At 35.7% G+C, this 15,817-nt stretch overlaps 2 protein-coding genes across 3 annotated transcripts in view; both read left to right on the top strand.

Annotated features, from left to right (window-relative positions):
* Positions 1 to 857: 857 nt before the first annotated feature.
* Positions 858 to 14,613, top strand: LOC103669451 (bile acid receptor-like). The gene is made up of 10 exons (XM_008697774.1): positions 858 to 921; positions 3,021 to 3,383; positions 5,696 to 5,836; positions 7,398 to 7,537; positions 7,632 to 7,736; positions 7,871 to 7,970; positions 8,855 to 8,977; positions 9,387 to 9,512; positions 9,672 to 9,785; positions 14,462 to 14,613. Exons 1-10 carry the CDS (start codon positions 858 to 860, stop codon positions 14,611 to 14,613), a joined length of 1,428 nt encoding a protein of 475 aa, XP_008695996.1.
* Positions 14,614 to 15,144: 531 nt separating this feature from the next.
* The window catches only part of SYCP1 (synaptonemal complex protein 1), a 121,406-nt gene continuing 120,733 nt past the window's right edge, over positions 15,145 to 15,817 (top strand). For both annotated transcript variants that reach the window (XM_008697742.1, XM_008697741.1), the window contains exon 1: positions 15,145 to 15,304. In XM_008697742.1, coding sequence (XP_008695964.1) covers positions 15,197 to 15,304 — 108 coding nt within the window. In that variant the 5' untranslated portion in view covers positions 15,145 to 15,196. The remainder of the gene's footprint in view (positions 15,305 to 15,817) is intronic.

The following is a 15,817-nucleotide window of genomic DNA, read 5'->3' as shown; positions in this document are numbered from 1 at the left end:
CACTTTGCATTCCCACCAACAGTGTAAGAGGGCTCCCCTTTCTCTGCATCCTCACTGACATCTGTTGTTTCCTGAGTTGTTCATTTTAGTTTTAGGCTTTATTATTAAAAATAAAACCTTTTTCCAGTAATCCATAAACTTTTTTCAATAAATGAAAAAATAAGATTTTAATTAGTCAAGCAGAACCAAAATTAATGTTTTAATGTTTAGCATATCACAGGGCTATGAAAATATTTAGAGTGGATTCACAAGATAAAAACAAGGGCTATAAAAGCCATTTTTTCCTATTCTTTAATTTCTTTCATGAAAAAGTCTAATTTTTCTTCCCAATTCATCTACATTTAGAACACTGAGATCTTGAAACTATTAGAGTAGCAATTATGAGAGTCAGTTATGAAGATAAGACATTAATTAAGCTCTTCCAACAATTTTGCTAAGAGGCTCTTATTATTTTTCTTCTACAAATGAAGAAACTAAGGTTTAAGGAGATTTAATGAATGACCCATAAATAAGTGGTGAAAGCAGTATAAAGCCTAACGCCAAAGGCTTTTTACCTACCAAAGGATTATTACAAAGATTTATTGAGTTATTTGTAAAGAGCTGAGCAATAAGAAATTGGCAGAATTAATAATTTGGTGTGTAGAGATATGGAAACTCCATATTCTTCCAGTTAAAGGATAAATATAAACATCTAGTGTATACATTCTGCTAAACTCTTTATTTTTCAAAAATAGTGCTGTACTTTTATAAAATCATGCTGACTTGATGATCATACTTTCGAATAGTCTACAAAAGTTTTGTTTCCTTCAGTTCTATTTCAGCATTCACTGATGAATAAGTGAGAATTGGAGCAGAGAATGGCAAATACTTATGTCACTACATCTGATGGTTACTGTCTTGCTGAACCAGTGCAGTACTATGGTATGTAAAAAAAAGCTGCGGTATAATAGTTGATAAAACACTTTTTGTGTGACATTATGGTTAATTACAGAGGTGTTTTTTTTTAAGAAATTAACAAGTAAACCAAAGACTTTAAATTGTTCCCTACAAGAGGAATTAAAATAAAAAACTTAAAAATTACTCCCATACAAGAGAATATAATTAACTTCAAAAAATCTGTAATACTAAAATGTCATAAGCCAGCATCAAATGTAAAGAGGGAAAAGCGTGATAGTCTAAAATTGTATTTAATTTTTAAAATTTGAATTAACTTGCAAATTAGAAGTTATTTTTAGGGGTTAGTTGAAGCTAGTTCACATGCGATTAGTAAATGTGGCTCAGAGTAGCTATTCAATATACTTGAAATTTTCATCTTAATATAAGATTTTTATCAAAGGGAAAGAAATAGAAACAGAATGCAGGATACAATAGGAATTTTCTCCAAAAAGACTAAGGCTATAAGATAAATTTAATTTAATTTTTAATTTTTTTGTGGGGTTTTTTTGGATTTTATTTATTATTTATTTATTACTTTTATTTTTTATTAAGTTTTTTAAAATTTAAATTCAATTAATTAACATATAATGTATTATTGGTTTCAGAGGTAGAGGTCATGATTCATCAGTCTATATACTACCTAGTGCTCATTACATCACGTGCCCTCCTTAATGTCCATTATATAAATTTAATTTTAAATGCAGTTTTCTGTTATGGTTAAGTTTAGGGTGAGGGCTAGGGCCTCAATTCTAATTTCCATGCCAATGGAACATCAGCTAGTGTTCTGCAGTCTTTTGATACTCATTCAAGAAGGGCCCTCTTCTTTAAAAAAAAAGTTACATTGTTTTTTCTGATAACATTTCTTTTTATATTAGGCTGTCATTAGTATTTATTCAACACTTAGCATTAGACTGAATGCTGTAAGATTGCAAGTGATTTACATGAGTTAATAAAAATTATACTGTTTCCCACTCTTGGTGGTAGAATTTTAAGGTTAAAAGTAAGTTTAATCACCTGACTCAGCATCAGGAAAAGTACAAATATTACTAGTTACAGATATAGCTATTCAGTATTCCTGGGTCCCTTTGGAACCAATTTTCTGGATTTAGATTTAGAAATTTTCCTGAAAGCAGAAAGTGAATTGGTGGTGTCTGGGTAGCTCAGTCTGGTTAAGCAGTGAGCTCTTAACTTTTGTCTCAGGCCATGATCTCAGGGTCCTGGAATCAAGCGGGCAGTCTGCCCAAGGATTCTCTCTCTCCTTCTCCCTCTCTGCCCCTCTCCCAGCTCGCGCATGTGCCTGTTCTCTCTCTTTCTCTCTGTGTCTCTTTCTGAAATAAATATTAAAAAAAGAAAAAGAAAGTAAGTTGGTGTTTGGGAGCTTCTGATAATTATAATAATGATATTCATTAAGCATCATTTATATTTTATATATGCTTTTGCATACCATATTTTGTTTTATCCTTATAGTAACCTGGTAAAGTAGGCGAATTTATCCCCGGATAATTGCTAGTTAGATTTGTTAGTCAACAAAGCACAAAAGAAACTAGTCATTTAAATCAGGTCTAGGAATGGCAAAGGAGAGTGTTAAGGTGTATTTCATGGGGAGCTCAAACAAAAACTTTTTTTTTTTTGCTTGAAATAACCAGGTGAAATTGTATTTTAGTTTGATTTTTTTGGGGGGGTAGGATAATTTATTAATTCATCTCTTTACTGACCTGATCATACCACAAAAAGTTGTATCCACACAAGGGACATGCAAAAGATGGGGAATACCTTCTTTGCTTCCAGACTCTGGGAAATACGCATTTCTATTTAAGAAGGGAGACTGGATTGGTATGTAAGCCATTAGCAATGACTGGCCTTTCTGCCAGCTCTTGAGCAACCTCTGCATACCCCTGGGATGACAGCACTTATGATTCCCTGCAGTTCAGTTTACTGCCTGCTCCTCAGGCTGGCCAGCAAGTCCCTGGGATGTAGTGGACATGTTGAACTAACCGTTGAGCCTAAAGCTCTTTGACATTTGAAAACAATGATGAAATTTTGACTTTTTACCATTTGTTCTTTTCTATTTTGAAAACAACTAGATTTTCTGCCAGAGCAAATCAACTATCAGCTGCACCACACTGATTTTCAAGAATCACCTTATTGCCAGTATTCTACTGTCCAGTTTCCAACAGCTCTACAGTCCCAGTCTTTACAAAGTCATTTCAATACTTACAGCTTGGATCCACAGTTCAGTGGTGGAGAATGTGGCTTTGGTTCCTATGAATTAAATAAACCCACTTATGTGGTTGACCATGATGCTGAAGATGGATATTCTGGAATGAAAAGGTCCAGACTCACTCACTCTTCCATTCGGATTAAGCGACAGGAAGAACTCTGTGTCGTTTGTGGTGATAAAGCATCAGGGTATCATTACAATGCACTTACTTGTGAAGGTTGCAAAGGTAAGGATAAAGTTAAAACAAAACTGAAGACCTAGTGTTCACTGAAGAGTCATAAAAGTTCAGGCATGTGAAATACTCTTACTTTTCAAAGCGTGAAAAATAAAACCGGAGAAAGCCATTGATGCATTTAAAGCTGATCAATCTGTGTCATAAAAGACACGAAAACGGAATGTAATAGTTTTGATTTAGTTTTCATTTTTGATGGAAACTTTCACATTTAAATATAAAATTCAGTATTTTTTAAAAAAGATTTTATTATTTAAAATTCAGTATTTATCTAGCAAAAGGTTTCTATGTTCTTAGATGGATCCGATATTGGAATAGAAAATGATTTTTAGGGTTGCCTGGGTGGATCCGTTGGTTGGGCGACTGGCTCTTGGTTTCAGCTCAGGTTGTGATCTCTGGCGGTGGGATTGTGCCCGGAGTGGGGCTCTGTGCTTGGCTCAGAGTCTGCTTGTCTTTCTCTCTCCCTCTCTGCTCCTTCCCCCCCCCACTCCAGCACATGTGCATTCTCTCTTTCCACTAAATAAATAAATAAAATCTCAAAAAAAAAAAGAAAATGATTTTTAAAAATATCTGAATGTTAACTATTACATCTTCTCATGTGGTTGATATAATTCATGCATTAGAAGGGAATTTGAATTAAATGACTTCTATGATTCTATTTTAATTTCTTTTAATGCTTATTTGAAAACAAATGGGAGGTTTGCAAGTGAAGGTTATCATGGACAATGAAATTTTCAGAGTGAAGTAGTCCTTGATGAAATTTTGAGGTTTTGAAACACTCCTGCATTGTTTTTATTTACAAATGCAACGTTGGGACAGAACCTGGAAATGATTAGGCCAATGCAGCTCTTAGTAAATGTGTGTTAGAAGTTCAGGGTGAAGATTTACTGTCAGAAGCTCACAACTCACCCCTCACAAGGAGTAGCCAAATGAAGACTGTGGGAAATTAGGTACCAGTTTTATGAATAGAAAAGCTGGGCAAGTATTTGCTTATTCTTAAAATGCAGGGCCTTGCTGTTAAAACTAGATGGAAGAAGGTGCACCTGGGTTAAGTGCCTGCCTTCAGCTCAGGTCATGATCCCAGCGTCCTGGGACTGAGCCCTTGTATCATGTCGGGCCTCCTGCTTAGTGGGGAGCCTGCTTCTCCCTCTCCCTCTGACCCTCATTCGTGCTTGTTCTCTCTCTAGCGCTCTTTCTCTCTCTCTTCAATCAATCAATCAATCAATCAATCCTAAAAAAAACTAGATGGAAGATGAGGCATAGTTCTGGAAAACTTAAGCTGAGCTATTTCCTTTGATGAATCTAAATCACAAAACTCTCACTTTCAAGTGTGTCTACAGAAAAAAAAGGGTATCGCAGGTCTCCAAGGGGGGCATTGACAAAGCTTATCAACTTTACTGCTTGGAATGGATTAAGGGGAAGATAGCAGAGGTTATTGCATAGGAATGGGGAATGAAAGAGGAAGTGGGAAGGGGGACTGCTATGCATGGATTTAGGAAGTGAAAGGGAAAATATGGACACCTCTGCCGACACACACACACACACACACACACACACACACACACACCCCACGGCCTATTCAATGTTTCAGACCAAATGATCTAAAAATATTTTCTCACCTGGGGGAGTGCTAAAAAAGGAAGAAGGACAGAGGAGTAAGTTTCGAAGAATATCTCTTCCTATTTATGGGTTGAGGTGGAAATATGAGGAGAGAAGGAAAGAAGTTTTCCTTACAGTTTTACAGGAGCATATATTCCTTCAAGGGCACCTTGAGAGATGCTTCATGGAATCTTGATATTCTGTACAACATAGTTGTAAAAATGCTTTTAGATGATATATTATAACCATAATAAAATAGAAAGCTATCTTAATGTGTTGGAACTATTTTGTTTAATTTCCAGATGTGATTATTGAAAGGAACAACCTTGGAATAGAAAATATCAATCATGAGGGAATATGAATGTATATTAAACTAAATCTTACTGATGGAGAAAAAATATTTTATTGAAATAATTTAGGTATTTTGATTACTTAACTCTACTAGGAAGATATATATTAATAAAAAATGGGGCACCTGGGTGGCCCAGTGGGTTAAGCATCGGCCTTTGGCTCAGTTCATGATCTCAGCATCCTGGGATCGAGCCCCACATCAGGCTCCCTGCTCGGTAGGGAGTCTGCTTCTCCCTTTCACTCTGCCTGTCTGCTTGTGCTCTCTCACTCTCTGTGTCAAATAAATAAAACCTTAAAAAAACACCCACTAAAAATACCTAATAGTGAAATTTTAAAAGTACTTTTTTTGTCATTAGGTTTTTTTCGACGTAGCATCACCAAAAATGCAGTATATCATTGCAAGAATGGTGGCCACTGTGAAATGGACATGTACATGCGTAGGAAATGTCAAGAGTGCAGACTCAAAAAGTGTAAGGCAGTAGGAATGTTGGCAGAATGTAAGTGTTATCGTGGACTTTGAGGGTTCTTTTTTTGAGGGGGATTTTAGTTTTTCTTACCTTATTGACAACATAATGCATTCCTTAAGTTATCATTTTGAACATTAACATACTTGTCTAGATGTAAGCTATTTCTCTAGCAACTGATAGATCAGGATGACTGGTAACCAATCTAGGTAATTATTTCCATAAACCCCGTCTATACTATATATCTCTAATTTTGACCATAATCCTATGTTCTTCTTCATTGGAAATCCTTGTATTTTCATATGACTTATGCTAAAGTTATATAATGTATCTATAAAGAGCAGAATTTTAAATTAGTAGTTCCATTCTTTGGTCTTGTAGGTTTAGAAGCCTGCATAACTAGGTATGTAGAGCCTACTAACAACTCATAGGTGTCAAAACCCAACTCACCAGGCAGAAAAGTACTTCGGCTGTTAGAGTTCCTTCTATGTCCACAATGTTTTTAGCTTATAAGTTACATGATGTCATGTAATCCTCAGAGCAGTACTAAGATTTTGGCATTATTTCTTCAATACCTATTTCCCAGTGCTCAAAATGTCATGGTGATTTCAAAATTCATTTTCTTGATAAGGTCTTATTAGTGTTTTCTGTTCATGTCTAATCTAGCCTTGTACAAACTCTTATTATCTTGCACTCTTACTATTATATTAATTTCATGGCTATTTCTTCATTATCTCTTTTTAGTTAAATCTACCTTCAACTGCTGTGATAATATTCTTCCATTTTTATTAAGTACACTTCTGTTTAATAAACACCAATGCAATATTCTGTTATATTATACTGCTTATTTTAATAAAATCAAAACTCTTCAATGTTCTTGACCGAAAGGATTCCTGTTATTTAAAATTCCGGGGTTGGGGGTGCCTGGCTAGCTGGCTCAGTCAGTGGATGTGTGACTCTTGATGTCAGGGTTGAGTTTGAGCCCCATGTTGGAGATAGAGATTACTTAAAAATCTTAAAAAAAAAAATTCAGGGTTGGAGTAGATCTTAAGGTTATCCTGTCCAACCAGCCTGAATCCTTTACTTTATCCCTGTCTGAGACTGCTCAGGCCGCCATAACAAAATCCCATTGTCTTGTCTTGTTAGGAAAAAATTGACTTAGCTCATTTAACAAAATCACAAAATATTTTCTTGACCTTATACAAAAATCAAAGAAAAAAACTCATAGATAAGGTAGTTGAACTTCTATATCAATTGATATTCTATGTAGTTTCCAAGATGTAATGTGGAAATTCCTCTAATATAAAAAGGTCTAAATTTATAGTTTGGAGATGGAAAATTGATTTTTAATTTTTAATTTGTGTCTAGGATGACTATGTACTTTTAGGTAGAGGATATAACTATTCCTGCAAGGAAAAGAAGAAAGTAATGTAGTAAATTTAATTGCTGTGTATATACTTGCCAAAAAAGAAAGGTTCTTTGTGAAAAGACAAGTCTATGATAATATGTGTACAGTATAAGACAATTTTCATCAAATCCTATAATGTTATTTGTCATACCTAAAACATTTTATATGAATTTTGTAACATCACAGGTTTGCTCACAGAAATCCAGTGCAAATCAAAGAGACTTCGAAAGAACTTTAAACAGAAGAATAGTTTTTACTCTAACATCAAAGTGGAAGAGGAAGGAGTAGACAAGCTTGTATCATCCACCACTAGATCTGGAAAAGTGGCAAGACTCTTAACAAAATTTCTTGTTTCTTTAATGATGACATGTCTTGCTTAATAAGAATTCATTATAGTTTTCCCCCTATGATTTCTTATAGATTAAAGAGAGCATGGAACTAACTCAAGAGGAACATCAGCTCATTAATAACATTGTGGCTGCTCATCAGAAATATACAATTCCTTTAGAGGAAACAAAGAAATTTGTATGTGTTCCTTAATGGCAAGAAATAATTTATAACTAATTATGTTAGAAAATAAGAGCATAAACATGAAAGTTAAAAATTTAAACAGTTGAAAGAAATAAAATCTGTTACTCTTATTTCTTTTTGTTGGCTAGCTGCAGAAGTATGCAAATCCTGAACTGAGCTTTTTGAGACTCTCAGAGACAGTGGTCCTACACCTACAGGAGTTAATGGATTTTACCAAGGGACTCCCAGGTAATCATTTTACCTTTGGAAAAAAATTAATTTCATACCTAATTTTTTAAAAGTTCCCTATTTTAAAGAAAGGGGGCATTTTAGGAAAACAAAAACTCTTATTTTCCCACCAAAGCTGCTTCCAAAAGCAAAAACATGTTCATTTTTTCTGCTTTAAGCAATCAGGTATGGGGGGTGTGTGTGCCCCTGTGGCTCAGTTGGTTAAGCATCCCACTCTTGATTTCGGCTCAGGTCATGATCTCAGGGTTGTGAGTTCTAGCCCCACATTGGGCTCCGTGCTGAGCATGGAGACTGCTTAAGATTCTGTCTCTCCCTCTCCGTCTGCCTCTCCAGAACTCTCATGTGCACTCCCTCTCTTTCTCTCTCTAAAAACAAAACAAAACAAAAACAACCAGGTGGTTGAAAATATTTAAATAAATAAATAAATATTTAAAAATATTCAAATGACTCCAAAGATGTAGAGCAAGACACATAGTATGATTGATTGTATCTTTTAATGTTTTGAAATAAATTCTTTATATAAAACATGAAACAAATAAAATTGTCTGTACAATATGAAAAAATCAACCTACAGTTGGCCCAAACTTACCTATTTATATGCACAGATAACTCACTGTAAAATAAATTCTTTGAGGCTAAACTGACTGTGTTAATTTGCTCTTGCCATATGAAAGTATTATCCAGTTCTGATGAAAGTCCTCCAAAATATTACCATGTGGAATCAAGAATTTTGTTGGTATTTGAAATTATAAATCATGATTATTCTAAGGAAACATTTAGGATTCATATTATAACTAAATGAATAATTTAAAATGTTAAATCTTATACCTGAAAATTATCTTTTCATTACTGATTTCAAACAACTATGTGATCTTTTCTTCAAGGCTTTGGAAATTTGACAACTGAGGACCAGACTGCATTATGCAAGGGATCAAAAACTGAAGTGATGTTCCTTCATGGGGCCCAACTTTACAGTCAGGAAGAATGTCTTTTATCAGCGTCTGAAAGTAAAAAAGACCAAACAACTTGATCTTAATGTTAACAGTTACTATTAAATACAGCAGCACATTATGTAACATTATTTTTTATTTTATTTTTGCTTTACTAGTCAGTATAGGAATAAGTTATTCATGATAGCTTTTCCAACTCATTGGTCTAGGTTTTGCTTTTCTTTTAAAGAAAACTTTTTTTCTTTTCTTTTTTTTATTATATGACATCATGGAAAACATATTTTTGTGGGGTTTTCTACACAAAATTTATATAAAATCTGAACTATTAATCTCAGTTCATGTTTCAGTAATAAAAATTATAAAGCTACCATTTGTTGGGAATATTTTCTAACTGATTAGAGAGATTGGATTTACTATCTGCCTAAAGATTTTTTAAAAATCAGACTTTATTTTTCCCTGTTACTAGGTACTATGAGAGTATCAGATCATTCAGATCACTCACTGAATTGTCACAATCAGAGTGATAATAGAAGTGTTATTTATTCTATGGAAACATTTTGCAGTGAAGACTGTCTTCCTACTACACTGACGGGTAATATTACATACAATACAAAATATTATATTGGATGGAAAAATTGGTCAGATATAATGTTTCATTTTATTATTCTGCTTTGATAAAAGATGATAATGGCAATATATTTGATAATGCCCTACTGTCTGATGAAAATACATTTGATATTAATCTTTTTAGGTATTGCTGAAGAATTTATTACCACATTGTTTTACTTCTACAGAAGAATGAGTGAACTTAATATTACTAATACTGAATATGCTCTGCTTGCAGCAACAACTGTGTTTTTTTCAGGTAAAAACCATTCAGAAGTAAAACTTTGGATTAAGTTTGGCAATCAAATCATGATGTCTGTGGTTATTATATTATTCACTGATGCCAAATGTTAACAATTTTATTTCATCAAAATTTTCTCTTTGAGAGAATTCTCTTCAGCTTATGGACATGTTGTAATTTCTTGCACCTTAAAAAAGCCTTCTTGACTTCTAATCCCTTTCAGCTCTTTTCCCATTTCTCTGTTCTACTCTACAGAACAAAAAAAAATTTTTGTCTGTACTCCTGCCTTCATTTATCTCATCTCATTTACTCCTGAACCCATTGCAGTCAGATTTTGTCCCCTTCTTTCCATTCCACCATAATTTGTCAAGATCTTCAGTCATCTGGCACTGCTGATTCCAGTGGTCAATTCTTAGTCCTCATTGTACGTGACCCATCAGCTTCATTTGGCAGAGCAGATCACTCCTCCTCTCTTGGAAAACTTTCATCACTTGGCTTCTGTTGATCACTCCCTCCTTCTAGACATTTTTTCCCCACTTGATTTCCAGGACATCACACTCTCTCGATTTTCCTCCTCAGTGGCTGATTTTTCCATTTCCTTTGTTGATTTCTCCTCATCTTCCACACTGATAAATGTTAAGAATGTCCTAGGGCTGAGTTCTCTTTTCTTCTACACTTACTTCCTTTGAAATTTTATTCCAACTCATGGCTTTAAACACCATCTACATGTTGACAAAGTCCCAAAGTTATATACCAACTTAGAATGCTCCCGTAAGCTCAACTAAACAGCCTACTCAAGATTTCAACTTGTAGTAGGCACATCAAATTTAACATGTCCCAAGGTGAACTCCTGATCTCTCCCCTGATCCTTCTATATTCTTCCTCCACTTTTACTAAATGGCATCTCCATCCTTCAAGTTACACAAGCCAAAATTTGTGAAGTTATCTTTTACCACTTTCTTTCTCTTATACCCTAACAAATAGGCAACACCTCCTGTTGACTCTAGCCTCAAAATATATCCAGAACTCAACCACTTCTTACTGTCTCTGTCCCTGCCACTCTAATTCAAACTAGTATCCTTTTTTGCTTTCCTGTTTCTGCACTTGCCTCCCTTGAGTCTATTCTCTATATAGTAGCCAGAGTTTATCTTTTAAAACATAAGCTAGATCATTTCATTTCTCTGCTCATAACGCTTTCATGGTTTCCTGTTCTACACAGATTAGAGCCATGTTCTTTCCATTATTGTCTACTACTGTCCTTTTTGCTTACCCCACCACAGCCACATTACTTTTGATACATATGTTACTTGAAAATGTCAAGCAGGCTCCTGCCACAGGTTGTGTTGTATTTGACAAATATGCTTGGAAAGCTCTTTCCCCAGATAACCACATGCTCCTTCATCTCGGATCTCTGTTAAATGTCATCTTACCTCTGATTATCCTTTTAAAAATAGTACTGCCCTTCCACCCTAAATTCTTATTCCTTTCTCTGTTTATATTTCTTCGTAACACTTATCATTGTCATATTATATTTTTATTTAAAATGTGCATATATCTCTTTTCTCTCCCATTCCTCTCAAACTCAGGATATAAGCTTAAAGAGGGCAGGAAATTGTGTCTGTAATGTTTGCTGCTGTATCTCCACCACAATGCCTGGATAGATAATTGCTGCCTAACCATTAAGAAATTCTTGGCTGGTTCTTATATTTTTATAACTAGGTACTTAAGAAGCTTGCCTTTTGCTTATCGTTGATCTTGAGGAAATTAATCTTTTTAAGTTTCAAGTAAGCTTGAAACTTGCTCTTATATTCTTAAACAACCACTTACTGACTCTTCTCTTCCTATTTGACTTTACTTCTCTACCTCTTAAGAAGCTCATCTGAAAAACAATGGTAATAGTAGAACTTGCCTCATAGAGTACTATGCAGATTAAATAAGATACTGCATGAAGTAAGTTACTTAGCATAATATCTTGCATATATTAAGGGTTTGGAAAATATTTGCTATTTTATTATTTACAAACTGTATTGTTTTAAATTAATTCATAATCTTCTATCACTTTCCAGTATTTACTAAGATATATATGATGATGTTTTTCAGATCGTCCATACCTTAAAAACAAGCAACATGTGGAAAATTTACAAGAACCGATTTTACACATTTTGTACAAATATTCAAAAATGTATCATCCAGAAGACCTACAGCATTTTGCTCGTCTCATAGAGAGGCTCACTGAACTGAGAACACTGAATCACAACTACTCAGAAATACTTAACACTTGGAAAGCAAAGGACCCCAAATTGGCTAGTTTACTCTCAGAGAAATGGAATTTGTATTCACATTGTTGAAATTTAGAATGTTGTTGTGGTTTGCCTTAGAACTTTCTAAATCTAAATTGTTTACTCTATCATCATAGGATGACTGATTTGAAAAACATAAACAGGATTGCTAGGTTACCAATATATCCCCATAAAATGGACATCGTCAGTGCTCATCAAATTTTTGTGGAATATAGGACCAACCACTAGAGGGACATCTAGGATTCTTTTCAAGATTTGACTCAAAAGAAGCAATGACTATTGTTACTGCATGGTTCCTTCAAAAGGGAATAATGCTAAATAGAGTTCTCACCTGAAGAAACTCTACTTTTTTCCTTTAGTAGAAAAATTGAATGAAAATATATAATTATAGACATGAGAAAGGCTATCTAGTGGAAACAATTGTAATCAAATAAAGGTAGTTTGTGAACCTCATTATTTCGGCCAGATTAATGGATAAGAAACTAACATTTTAAACTTATTCCTGTTACAGCATTTTATGAATTATTAAAGAGGAACAAAAGTTTGTCCAACTCTTTTCTTGATGTTTTTAAAAAAGAAATCTTTTTAGGTCCACATTTTAAAAATCTGTGATGGTGAGATATTGAAAAAAGTTAAAATGACAAATCATTAAATGTTTTAACATACTTTGGGAAATTTAGCACAATTTATTGCTCATTCCGGTAGACAATATTTTGACATTTTTGCCAATACCTTTTGTAGAAAAAATTGTTCTTAAAAACTGAAATCTTTCCACAAATATTTTAATCCTTGTAAAGATAGGAAGGCTATTTAGTAAAAATAAATCTCATGTGAAATACATGAAATTGAGAAATTCTATGGTGGCACTATTCTTTTGGAAGACTAGGTATAAGTAAATAAAATACTGTGAATTTAAGTTAACTTAATACTAGTAGTAGCAGCATTTTGGTTTTCAATAAAGAAAAAAAGACCATAGTTCAATCTTTCAGTTATAAAACTTTAAAAAGCTGGAATGTTGTATATCTTCGACTTTAAAAAAAAATCTTATTTAAATTTATTAATTTTTTTTTAAAGATTTATTTATTTATTTATTTGACAGAGATAGAGACAGCCAGCGAGAGAGGGAACACAAGCAGGGGGAGTGGGAGAGGAAGAAGCAGGCTCATAGCAGAGGAGCCTGATGTGGGGCTTGATCCCGGGACGCCGGGATCACGCCCTGAGCCGAAGGCAGGCGCTTAACGGCTGTGCCACCCAGGCGCCCCTAAATTTATTAATATTTGCCCCACAGGACATCTTGGGCATAAACCTGGAATCCTCTCTTGGAGGGAATATTTTGTCGTTTTTAGGGTATCTAGACTGCTTCCTTAAAATGTAAAATGAAGTACTAACCTGGATCAAAATTTTTTAAATTTTAGCAGAAACTATGATGTCTCATAGATTAAATTTATACAAAATTGGTTATTTAAATATATTACTTAAGCCCTCTGGAAAAATATCAATTAGATAACCTAGATACTTAGTACCACAATATTTATTGTATTTACTCGCCCAGATTGAAGCCAAGCAGTCATCTTAGACTTCTTTCACTATTTACTATTTTAAAAAGCCATCAAATTCATTAATTTTACTTCCTAAATATCTTTTACATTTGATGCCTCTTCTTCATCTCCCCTGCCACTGTCATGGCTCAGCTCCTCACATCTTACCCAGCCTATTAAAATTGTCTCCCAAACTGCAGTCCGATATGCCCGCCTAAGCCATTTTTCATAACTACAAATTTTCTTCTGAGCTTGATTTTGCCTCCCTTTCAACTCAGACCTCTTCAAGATCCCCATCCATAAAGGCTAAAATCCAAAAGGCTTTGCAAGGCTTCATATCTGCCAAATCTGCAGTCTCATAGTCTTGCCGTTTTCCCACCTGTCCTCACACACCTACGCCACACTTCTTGGACTCACTCTCTCTCTCGTACTAATCTCGCTCACAACCACAGGGCCTTTGCCCGCTTTTCCTCGGTCAGGCATACCCTTTCCGCATTGACTATCTAGCCCACTCTCTCTCTAGTCACCTATTCTTGAGGGAAGCCCTAAGAGGCCTAACATCTCGGTGCAGCCTCGCCTAACTCCCCAGGCCACCGCAAGCTCCGCCTTCCCCGTGTCCTAACCACCTTTTCAAAATTACCACCTTTAAGTGATTACACCTGTCTATAATTATCTGCCTATCTGTTTCTTCCCTAAGACTGAACTCTTGGACGACAAAAATGGATTTTTCACTCTCCTCTCCAATCTCTCATAGTACTTTCCAGTTTTCCTTACATTCTCTGACAATAGCAGAAGGTTAAAGAACATCTACACTAAAGAGAAACAGAATCCCGCGAAGCATTGTTACCAACATAAGGGAAAATCTCGCGAGAGTCGGGAGCCAGGCAAACTCTCGCGGCTGACCGTTATTTAGCCGTTAAACAGCCGTGCACCCGGCCCTTCCCAGCTGGCCGCCGAGGTGGAGGGATTTCCCGCCTTTTCGGAGGTTCGGAGGCAGAAGCTCTTTGATTCTTTTTGCTGTCCTAATAGACAGCAGGTAGCAGTCGCGTGGGCACTGAGTCCATGACTTCCCCCTGAATCTTGAAAGGTAAGGGCAGGTGTACTGAGTTCCTTTCTTGACGACGGAACCCAGAGCTGGGCGACGATTTGATTCCGCACCTGCGGCACTTGGCCAGCGCCCCCCTCCCCCCCCCCAACACTTCTTCCGTAGCCGGTAGCCCTCTAGGAACCTACGGTAGTTCTCGTGGCGGGGTAATGCAATTTACCAGGGCTGGTGGAGCTAGAGCTTTCTTTTCGGGCTGTCACACTGAGGATATCTGGAGTTTCTGGCTTATCTGGGTCGCCAGCGTGGTCACTGGTGGTGGTAGATGGTGGGAACAACTGTGGGGTGTTTTTTCTTTGACCGCCCAGTGATGTGACGCTGCAGACTCACAGTGTAGCAAAGGTTACACCTGCTCCTTTACATAGCGTTTGTTATACAGACATCGCCTTTTAAAATAAAGCATAAAGAGTGTATTAATGAAACAATGTAAAAACACTTTTTCCCCCCTGCCTTCTGGGGCAATAGATAATTACAACTGGAAGAGAGAAAATGGAAAAGCAAAAGCCTTTTAAATTGTTTGTACCACCAAGATTAAGTAGCAGTCAAGTATCTGCAGTGAAACCTCAGAGTTTGGGAGGAGATTCTAATTTCTTCAAGGTAAATTTGCATGTGAATCTTGATTTGACTATTCTTAACTTCAGGTAAGGAGGCACCATGTACTTTCTTACTGGTGTTATCTTATAATTTTTTTCCCAGCAAATGTGGCCTGATTTATCCAAGAATTTTAAACAAATTTATTTAAAATTTTAAATCCAATTTATTGGGGCGCCTGGGTGGCACAGCGGTTAAGCGCCTGCCTTCGGCTCAGGGCGTGATCCCGGCGTTCCGCTATGAGCCTGCTTCTTCCTCTCCCACTCCCCCTGCTTGTGTTCCCTCTCTCGCTGGCTGTCTCTATCTCTGTCAAATAAATAAATAAAAATCTTAAAAAAAAAATAAATCCAATTTATTTGACAATGCTATATTAGCTACAGGTGTACGATATAGTGATTTAACACTTCTATATATCACCCAGTGCTTACCTTGAGAAGGGCCCTCCTTAATCCCCATCACCTATTTCACCCATCTCCCACTCTCCTCCCCTTTGGTAACCATCAGTTCTCTAAAGTTAAG

The sequence above is a fragment of the Ursus maritimus genome, unplaced genomic scaffold (genome assembly GCF_017311325.1).
Source record: "Ursus maritimus isolate PB19 unplaced genomic scaffold, ASM1731132v1 scaffold_12, whole genome shotgun sequence".
NCBI classification, from domain to species: domain Eukaryota; kingdom Metazoa; phylum Chordata; class Mammalia; order Carnivora; family Ursidae; genus Ursus; species Ursus maritimus.
The sequence above is the reverse complement of the archived record's forward strand: the minus strand, read 5'-3'. Positions and strand labels throughout refer to the sequence as shown.

Excerpts from the sequence above, each read along its gene's own strand:
- LOC103669451 (XM_008697774.1), top strand. The coding sequence starts at position 858 with ATGGCAAATACTTATGTCACTACATCTGATGGTTACTGTCTTGCTGAA. Across the intron at positions 5,837-7,397 it reads AGTAGGAATGTTGGCAGAAT|GTTTGCTCACAGAAATCCAG; the intron begins GTAAGTGTTATC and ends GTAACATCACAG. Across the intron at positions 7,971-8,854 it reads TTTTACCAAGGGACTCCCAG|GCTTTGGAAATTTGACAACT; the intron begins GTAATCATTTTA and ends CTTTTCTTCAAG.